The following is a 10,824-nucleotide window of genomic DNA, read 5'->3' as shown; positions in this document are numbered from 1 at the left end:
AAATTGATACTGAAAAACCCAACTTTGCTGGTTTGATTTGGTTTATAGATTAAAAAACCCGACACTATTAGTTTGCTTTGATAATTGAAAAATCCGAATCAACCCGGCCTATGAACACCCCTGATTAATCTCATGGAATATCCCAACCCATGAGATATTATTGTCTATGTCATCCAGATAACCAAACGACCCTAATAGAATAGGGCGAATAATATAGTAACATTTTTTTCTTTCTGTCCGAACGAATACTAATAACTCAATTAGTTAGGGATTATTTGATTAGGAAATAAGTTATTTCAGGACTAATTATTCTGGGATTATTATCCCACCTCTCTATAAATATAAGAATAATACTATAATCTTGGAATAACTACTTTCGGGATTAGTTATACCGCGATTTTATCCCAGCTAAATGTCAGATAAATTCATCTCAAATTTAATACCAAAACTAATTATTCCTTATACCTGGTACCAAACGAGCCTTTAGTATTTGCACTTGATGAATTGAAAGAGGTCAGAGCATCAACCCACTTGGCATATGAAGCATTTGTTTTCAAAATGTGTTGTTCTTTTTTTTGAACAGCTTCTTCAACTTTTCCCATAAAGATTTCAAGCAAGTACCACTAACGAAAGTTCTTCTAACACTTGCCCCACCCCCCCCCCGTAGAAATGGGGGAATCAGGGCTATAACTCTTGAAACGACCAGTCGAGTCGTTACACATACACACACATAGACACACACACACATACACACACACACACACACACACACACACACATATATATATATATAGATATATATATATATATATATATATATATATATAATCACTAATATAATTTATATATACCAGTAAAAATAATAAACAGTGAATCTGACTGGCTTTTTGTATAACTATCCCAACTTTTATTGAGAAACATTTAGAATTTCTTTAAATATTTACAACATTTTTTTTCTAGAGAAATCTTTCACCTATTTTGGAAAGAAACACCACTTAACAACTTGTTTGGATGTTTGTTACTCATTGTATCATATTGTATTATTATTCCAAAATAATATTTGTTTTGATTGTTTCATTAAAATTGGTGGTATTGTCTTGTTAAATCCATTGTTCTGAAACAATGAAAAATCTCATTTTTTGGAACAATCGATTTGGTGTGGTGGAATTGTTTCATATTTTTCTTTTCAATTATGCTTTTACTTATTACTCCATAATTCTATTTTACCCCTTTCCTTTTTATTTTTATGTTAACTCCAAATCTCCTACCTATAACCTACTTTGTCTTCGTTCCTTTTTCTCCAGAACTTTTACCGCTTCCAACTCCAACGTAAAATTGCTAATTTTGTTAGAATTTGCATGAATTTAATTGCTTAATCTATTTATAAAACATATTTTGTGATAAATTAGTAGAAATGAGTTTTCTTAAATTATTTTTATGCGTAATTCTTGATAAATTTAATATTTAAATAATTATGGCATTTTAATAAACTTATCAGTTACAGCACAGTACGATACAGTCAAACCAAACAGCAAAATATTATTTAACAATAACAAACAATACAATTTATCCCAACGTTAAATTTATAAAAGGATACAATATAATACAATACAACACAATACAGTATATTATAAAATGATAGGTAACAACCATCCAAACAAGCTTGTAAATATTCCTGGATCTTTTTCTTTTGTCTTTTCCCCTTTTTCATTTCCCGACCATATAAGATCGATAGGCGTGTGCACTGTCGGACCTCCATAAGGGCATATCCAACCTTTACCCCTATTTTGGTCCCCCAAATGGGGATTTCTCCATTTTGGGGACAACTTACTCCAACCATTCCCCCATTTGTTCTCCCAAAAGAGAATATTCTTTTTTATATTCTCCTCTCTCTTCTATATTATATTATTATATTTTATTTCAATTTTTATTTTTTAAATTCCATTAAACAAATTCCATCTTTTATTTTCATTAATTTGTAATTTTCATTAAAACAATTCCATAAAATTTTAAATAATATAATTTGTAAGCAATTATTATAGATTAACTAATAATTCAAATAAAAGTGAAATCATTATGATACAAGATTAATTAAATACATATTATATAACGATAAAATTCATTCGAAATACTACATAAATATTCAACTTCAACCTCTAGTATTCTCCCATATATGATCTATTAATGCATTACGAAGTACAAAATGAGCATCTTTGTCCTTAATTATTCTATGTCGAGCTAAAAATTCTTAAAATCGTTGACTTTCATCTACTGCCATTTCTACTGCTGGAGGTGGATCTTCCAAATCATCTTGAATTGTTGCATTAAGATCACGCCCATTCTCGATTATCATGTTGTGCAGTATAATACATGTAGTCATTATATCATGTAGCACTTCTTTTTGCCAAAAACGTAAGGGCCCTACAAGGCTATGCTAATATATCATCGGACTCTGAGAATCCTATCCCTGATTCACCCTATCTATCATCTCCTAACTTATCATCATTTTCACTAAATTTAAATGAGGATGTTGCAGGCGATTCCACATCATCACAATGGCCTAGTGGGGTGAAGAAAGCAAAAATGAAGAGAAAAATTGATGAAGATTATATGAAGACAATCCAATCAGAAAATAATCGGATGGTTGAGGCGATGAATAATGCAACCGAGGCAAAAAAAGAAGTTTTAGTTGTTCAAAAAGAAAAACTAAGAGTAAACGAAATGAAGGAAGAAAAAAAAGTTTTAATGATGGATGTGGATTCTATTGTCGATCCGACTCGTCATGAATTTATGCGATAAGAACAACAACGAATAATGTATAAAAGAAGTCAACAATATCCATACTCACAACCACAACAATCCTCGACTCCATTCACTCAATATTATAATAATTTTGGTGTATCTGGAAACGACATACCTCCCTACTAAGTTATTATGCTATTTACTATAGTTTCAGTTTTTATGTATTTTAATTTAATGTATTTTCAATTTTCATGTATTTCCAATTTTAATGTATTTTCATTTAATGTATTTTTAATTTTTACTTTTTAATTTTAGCAATATCTAATATTTTATATTCGTACCTTTCAATTTTAGCAACATCTAAAATTTTTATATTTGCACCATTTATTTTTTGAGAGGATTATATATTTTTTGTACAATTATAACTTATTATAAAATTAACTTATAATTTTACGTAAAAATAATAAATGCACGAAAATTAATTTATCAAAATTATATGTCAAAATTAAGATGTAAAATTAATATTATAAAGATATTACATAAACATAATTAGATATATATAAAGAGATAAATTAAAAGAATTAAATAATAAAATAATAATAAAATATGCTATCAATAATAATGGAAAAATGAATAGTGTACTTATATTTGGAGGAACACTGTTTATCCCATTTTGGGGGCAAAAATGGGGAGGATTGGAGTTTCATTATGGCAAAAATTGCCCAATGGGGCGGGTTGGAGGGTTGGAGATGGCCTAACTGCGAGACCTCTGCGTGTTTTTTCTTTATTATGGAGTTTCAGAGTCCCAACTCAGAGAAAAATTTGAGCTCTCCAATGAATTTGTTCAATCACAGTGAATATATAGCTAACGAAAACGGGGGGAAATCCATCATTTTCACCCAAAACGATCCAATTAACCAACCCTATCATCGAACCTGCAAACCAACAGCTACAATCAACTGCCGCCGCTTCATTATCCAACACAGGAATCACCATTCTAATGACAATGCCGAGAAATTTGACATCCCCTCTACCGTATCTCAACAACATCAGGAAATTCAGCAACAACAACAACAGCACCCAAATGCAGATTCAACAGCAGCAGAATAATAATAGTAGTATTAGCAGCAGCAGCAGTAACAAATAGGTCAGATGGATAGTGGGAATTTAACTAATCAGCTGCCTATGTTGTAAGCACAAGCTGTTGCAGCTACTGCCAGTTTAATATCATCTTCTGGCTTCGGTAATGTATACTTACTTTCACTTCAGCACTCGTAGGATTCCTCACATGAGGTGTTTAATGACAGATTAAAAATGTGATTACTCATCTCTTTTCTCATATTTACTCCTGACCATTTTATGCACTGTTTGGATAGAGTATGTTTTTTTGAAGAAAAAATATAGTATTCCCTGTTCCTTTCATATAACATTATTTGGTTTGGAACATAGTTTTAAATGGTAAGAACAGAGTTTAACATGTTAATTGACTTATAAATTATATAAGTGGCAATAGAAGAAAGCACTAACATAATTGTCGAAAAGTTAGTTCAATAGAGAAAACATGACATCAGAACTTAAATTTTGAACAATGAATTAGAACGCTTGAAAAATGTGAAAGTTGTTTGAAATAGAAAGGTACATTTTGCAATAACCCGAAATAGGAATTTTGTCATATAAATTGCAACTGAGAGAGTAACCAATTATGTAGAAAATTTGTTTTGGGCGCAGTCACGGCAGAAGACAGGATAACAGGACTAATGCCGGATTCTCAGTTTCATAATTGGACTTCTCATGGACAGACTTTTCAGGGAATGCAAGCAATGGGAATAATGAGACCTCTCAATTTGAGCTCTTAACTGAGAGCAAATTGGGCCCTTACATATGCCCATCAAAGGATGAACCAAGGTCAACCGAGGCAGAAGTTGTCTCAGCGAACTTCCTTAACCACCAGTCAGGTGACAATTTTTCATAGCTCCAGCAATATATATTCGACTGTAAAATCTAACTGTCCTTTTTCTGCTGATTTTTTTACTTGACACTGTAGTTTCCATGGACATTACCTTAGATTATTTAGGGGTCATCTGATTCTGGTATTAGAGCAGTTAATACCAGCATAAAATCTTGCATAAGATAATGCAATGTTTAGTTGGCTGTGTAAGAGGAAAAAAATCATCGCATAACAGATGCAGCATTTGGTTGGCACTTGGCAGTATTAAATAAGATTTTGTATTAAGTTATGCGGGAGCATATGTATTATTTTATGCGACATATAATGTGGAATAAGAATATACGTATTAGCAATGCAAGGATTAAACAATTTATAAACAAAAATGCTCTTTTACAGTAAGTAATTCATGTATAGCAATTCCTTCATTATTAATTACCGTTTAACAATCTTTCCATTATTAATGACTGCTTAAACCATTCTTGCATTATAATCCCCGCATATCTAGTAAGTGAACCGAACAACCCTTAAGTGTATTTATTCTCACATTTGAGTTAGAGGTAGTGTCCTCCAAAAAGGTTGTCATAGATTTTCTTTACAACTCAATTAGAGCATGAATTTAATTAGTAGTTAAAGCCATCAAGCTAAAGAGAATCCTTTGATTTTTTGTTCTTTTGGTAATTTCTTGTCACATGAGAGATTTTTCCGTGAGAAGTGTCCTATCCGAACTGGACAATGTTGCTGCAGGTATTATGTTTTCCAATTGGCTTGTAATGCCTGCAATAATTTGCTTGCCTCCTTTCGGCTCAGGATGCATAATGCCTATAATTTTGTGCGAAAAGCTAATTGCCATTTACTCTCCTTTTGGGTCTTCTTCCGTTGCAGGAGGCTAAGCATTTTGCTATGGAGCCCCATTTGCTCCTTTAGTAGATCTACTAAGATAAAATTCAAGTGCAATTACTTTTCCCTATATCTTAGACTTGCTTTGTATATAGGATGACAATTACTACTAGTCATCCTTGGAAATAACGATGCCCCAGAACTGTAAATCCTTTTATTTCAGAGAAATGATGTCAATTAAAGGACATTTCAATTGTTTTACTTAGGTTTGTATGTATACCTTTGGGCTTTCTTGTTAATTCTCACCCACCCTTCGCGTCATGCTTGCGTCTTGCTAACATTGAAATGTAGCTCTGGAACAAAAATGTCTGGATATGATTGTAATTAAAGTTATGTTTGACACGCTTTTGCATGTGCGGTGAAACTGAGAGCCATTAAGGGCTGTCTTTATTACGTGATTATCTTCACTTGTTCAATTTTGCTTTCTCCTGTTTGGCAGATCACGTATAATCTTGTTGAATTTAATGTCTTATCGGTAGTTCATGTCGCTTTCTCTATTCTGTTGTGGTAATTTGTTCTTTTCTGCTAACTTTAACGTTGTAACTTTCTGTAGAAGGACATCATTTGTGAACCCTTGGTTACCTGGTTGAACCAGAATGGACAATTTGCTTTAATTCAGAATGCTTCATCACAATAGCAGTGGTTGAAGCAAACGCCTACAATTTCTTCTCCAAATTCCCACTCTTAACATCTTCAACAGCAGAGGCAGCACCAAATTCTTATGCAGCAATAATTAGCTTCTTCTCAACAGTTGCATCAAAATTCAATGGGTTTGAACCCACAACAGTTATCCCAAAGTGTACAGCAGCAGCAACAACTGGGGCATCCTCAGATGTATCAACAGCAGCAGCAACAACAACCTCAGCAGCTTTTGCATCAGCAGCCGTCTTCTCCAACACTGGCTATCACTACTGGCTTAAAGTCTCTGAGTTTGACTGGATCAGAACCCGACAATGGATCTGGAACAACGAGTTCTGGGGGAAGTTCAAGCCAAGGGACTGAAGCAAACATTCAGCTTCTTGGGAAGAGAAAGATACAAGATTTGGTTTTACAGGTTTTCCCTTCACCTTGTTAATGTTCAAAGCTTTCCTGTTCTCCTTGTTGGTTACTCAAGCAAACAGCCGATATCCATTTTATGTTGTCCTTTTTTTTCTCAGTCAAAACATTACAAAAATTTGGTGGAAAAAGTATACTGAAAGTGAGCTCTCCCTTACATTCCTTTCTCACTATCCACAAGCTCCAGTAGATGCTGCCAATTTATTTCATGTCAGCATAGAGTTGTGTGGAGTATTTTGCTGAGGAAGTTTATTTGTCTAAACTGTACTGCAAAAAACAATGGTTGAATTTTACTAAACCGTACTTCTAAAATTAGTTGAGTTCGATTAAACAGGTATTGTGGTTATTAATATTTCTACTTTTAACAGCTTTCCACATACTGCGATAATATTTCAGGTGGATTCTCGGGGAAAGCTTGATCCTGAAGTTGAAGATCTTCTTTTAGAGATTGCTGATGATTTCATTGATTCGGTGAGGCGTAAAAATGATTTATTCCTTGTTATCATTATCTTTTATGAGGATTTTTTTTTTTGGGGGGGGGGGGGTGCACATTTTCATGACTGCCTTTCTCATTCTTTTGGGTTCAAGTTAGCTTTTCAGACTCTGTGGTTGAACACATTGACATAGCCAGATAAAGGGGACTTTTTTCCTTAAGGGTCATCATCCGATGATTCTGGCCTCTTCCTCCCCCACCTCCACCCTCACTCGAATTAAAACAAATAATAAAAACCAAAAATATAAAAAAATTAAAAGAAGAACCCGGGAATCCCTTTTTTGGGGGCCATTTTTGGTTGTGATGCTAAAAAGAGTTAGAAGGCATGGCGTGGAACTTTTGTTTAGAAGAGTTTGATAAACAAAAATAAATAAATGTTGTTGGGAGGTCAATTTAAGGTTATCAATTTACTTTGATGCATGAAGCAGTCAATGAATAGCTTCCTTTTGAAATACTTTCTGCAGAAAATCATTCGTGAAATTCAACATATATGATAGACGTACTTAGGATGGATTATTTGTCATTTTCTCTGCTAAGTCTCATGTTCTATTCCTCTCTGTAGGTTACTACATTTGCTTGCAATTTGGCAAAGCATCGGAAATCTTCGACTCTGGAGTCCAAGGATGTATTGTTACATTTAGGTTTGTGCCAGCAACTGCAAATGAGGCAGCTGTTTACTTTGGTTTAAATTTTAAAGAAAAACAAGCATCTAATGACTTTTTAGAATTGGAGCCTATAAGATAAATCATTACAGACTTTATCAAAATTAATAAAATTATAGAAATTAATGGTCGCAGTTGCGCTTAACTAGATAATTTTATTGCTTTCTGTTTATTTTTATTGCTTTCTATTTATGAGTGTGTTCTTCTGCATTTAGTATGTTAATATCTTTTCTCTCTGGATCTAATTAGAGTCACAAAATTTTAGCCCACATTCCTATTGACACAATTTTGGACCAAACTTAGTTTTCATGGCTGTTCCTTTCAGTCTGCAGAGTTTTATGTTTTTCTAATAGCTACTCTTCTCTAGTGATTCAATTGTTGGATTAGTACTAGTTGTTTTCTCCTTGGCGCCAACTTTTACAATTATTATTATCTACTTAACATTCCTTATATGTTTAAGCTTTCAATCTACTTATGCACACATCCAAATACTAGAATTTGTATTCCACCACCTCATACGTATGCAACAGGAGTTGCCGGCCAATACTTTGATGAACACAGTTTAAACACAGATCGTGAAGAAGCCTTTCCTTCAAAAATACATTTTGCTTTGAAGGATACATTTTGCTTTGGAGGAAAGGCCATTTTTTAAGGAAAGGCTTCTTTATGATCTCAATTCTCATCAATGCAGTAGAATGCTAAGAATGTTTACATACAGTTCATCATTGCTTATGATGTTTTTACATGATTCGATTAAGATAGAAAAACATTGAGATATTGGTCTAATTTACATGTTATGATTTACAGAGAAAAATTGGCATTTGACTGTTCCGGGCTATTCAACCGAGGATAAGAAACACGATTCAGAACATGTAAGCTCCTCTCCTCTCTTAACTTTGGTGGTATTCTGGTATTTCACTTATATATCTGCAAATATTTGAGGGCTTTTTGGAGTTATGATGCATAGCTAACCATGACACATAATCTATGACTACCTAAAGTACCCGATAACCTATTAATTTAAAAAGAAAATAAAACCTCAATAACTTTTTTTTTTGGCCTTAATCTTGTATATTGTATTTTTAGCTTCTGATTACAGTCCACCCATTGTATTATATGTTTTTATTGATCTCTTTCTCGGGAAATGGCTGTAGTAACTTTAAGCTGAGTAGAAGAATTCAGTCTGTTTCTATGACATCATGTTTCTAACTTTTGTGCAGTCACCAAGTGATCTCCACAAAGAGCGTTCGGAAATGGTGAGTTGGAGTTTTTTTGTGATAACACGATGTGCCTTTGTTCTAAGTGTATAATATCATAGTCTTGATACTTGACTCAGATATACACCATGATGGAGGCCGCACAAGATGAAGCAAGTACAAGTAGTAGCACTGAGGAGACCGTCAGTCCGGGGCTGGGTGACCATGTTGGTTCGAGTGACATTGTCGGACCGCAAAGTGCGGAGCAATTGGTTTCACAGTCTAATGGTCAGATATAATGCAACAGTAAAGGAGGTTCTGATGTCCCTGGAATTTGGTATACCCCTCACTTCACTGTAATAAAGACTTCTAGAATGAGGTCAACTATAGTTTTGCTTGTCTGACTGAAGAACTTAAACATAGCCTGTTTTGAATTTGCACTCCCGTTTATGTTATTTGCATGGTTTCTTGTTCTCCCATTATGCCATTTTTTGTCATTCCTCTTAAGTCAACATCATACTATAGCTGAATACAACATGAAGTCTGCAAAAAAACCTGAATCCTATTGGATCGATGTGGGATTGCGTATTTTTTTTAAAAAATATATATTTTAGAAAAAGGTTTAATTACTGGAGGGAGTTTGGCGAAGCTTATAAGCACCTTTTGACTTATCTACGCATTTGGTAAACACCCAAAGTGCTTATAAACCAAATGCTTATAAGCTAAAATCAGCCATAAGTCATAAGTTGGTCACCCCCAACTTAAGGCTTTTCAGCTTATAAGCACCTTTAGTTTGACCAACACTTTTACTAGTTTGTCCTTAATAATATTTTTTTAATTCACAAAATATTTTTCCCAAAATAAATTTTCTGACTTTCTCTTCATTCCACATTCATTGTTAATTCTTTTCTTTACAAAGAATTTTTTTAATTTATAATCTTTTGAAAAAAAAATCAAGAGTATTTTAGTTATTTTAACAAAAGAATAGCTTATCAGCACTTTTTTATCAAATACATCAACTGCTTATTATCAGTTTCAGCACTTCTATCCAAACACGTAAATACTTATTTTAAAATCAGTTTCGGCACTTAAAAAAAGCTTTTCATCACTTCAAGCTTATCCGTTATTTACAATCAGTTAATCCAAACGGGCTCTTAGTATATGGTTGTTTTTAACTTTGAATCACTTGATCTCCTTTTACATACTTGATAGAGCACAACTGCTCAATGCGCTTCACTTTTCTGGTAATTTAAAAACATGAATAAACAAACTTAAGTTGATTAACCACAAATCTCTGCAAAAACAGTTGTGCAAAAGACCTGTGAGTTATTTTAATTTCGGCGGTAGAAGTTGGACTACATGTGCTTTTAATTTTTATTGTCTCTTAGTCTTGGATTTTGTCGATACATCGTCCGATAATTGCTAATCCGATATCGAACCGACGGATATCTTATTGGTTGGCTAACGGATTAGTACATTTAAGATAAGTTGGCTAACAGATTAGTACATTTAAGATAAGTTGGCTAACAGATTAGTACATTTAAAAGCCGATAAGCCAAACCGTTAAGGGTGATCCGCCCGATAAGCAGACCTAGGAGGAGATGCTACGCTGCTATGGGGTCTGTACCCTCAACCTCAACCATGAAATGCAAGAAGTTCACCAACTGAGCTAGTTTTCAACCCTGATTGCAGACTTTGATTGGGTATTTTTTTTATTTTTTGCACATTTGTGTAGAATATCAGAGCTCTTTAATTTGAAGGGGTTTTAATTTTGCACATTTGAAGACGTAAAAATCGGATACATTTCATGTTCACTGCCTTCAATTTCTG

General features: G+C 33.6%; 1 protein-coding gene across 2 annotated transcripts; it reads left to right on the top strand.

Moving 5' to 3' along the window:
• Positions 1-3,415: 3,415 nt before the first annotated feature.
• LOC104108711 (transcription initiation factor TFIID subunit 12b-like) lies at positions 3,416-9,468 on the top strand. Of its 2 annotated transcripts, XM_018774959.3 has the most exons (8): positions 3,416-3,985; positions 4,471-4,697; positions 6,141-6,641; positions 7,040-7,114; positions 7,699-7,777; positions 8,606-8,670; positions 9,019-9,054; positions 9,135-9,468. In XM_018774959.3, exons 3-8 carry the CDS (start codon positions 6,354-6,356, stop codon positions 9,291-9,293), a joined length of 702 nt encoding a protein of 233 aa, XP_018630475.1. In that variant the 5' UTR covers positions 3,416-3,985; positions 4,471-4,697; positions 6,141-6,353; the 3' UTR covers positions 9,294-9,468. The 2 variants fall into 2 exon arrangements, with proteins under 2 accessions (XP_018630475.1, XP_070033890.1); XM_070177789.1 differs by having other exon boundaries at positions 3,416-4,697.
• Positions 9,469-10,824: the final 1,356 nt, after the last annotated feature.

This window comes from Nicotiana tomentosiformis, chromosome 6 (assembly GCF_000390325.3).
Source record: "Nicotiana tomentosiformis chromosome 6, ASM39032v3, whole genome shotgun sequence".
NCBI lineage: Eukaryota > Viridiplantae > Streptophyta > Magnoliopsida > Solanales > Solanaceae > Nicotiana > Nicotiana tomentosiformis.
The sequence above is the reverse complement of the archived record's forward strand: the minus strand, read 5'-3'. Positions and strand labels throughout refer to the sequence as shown.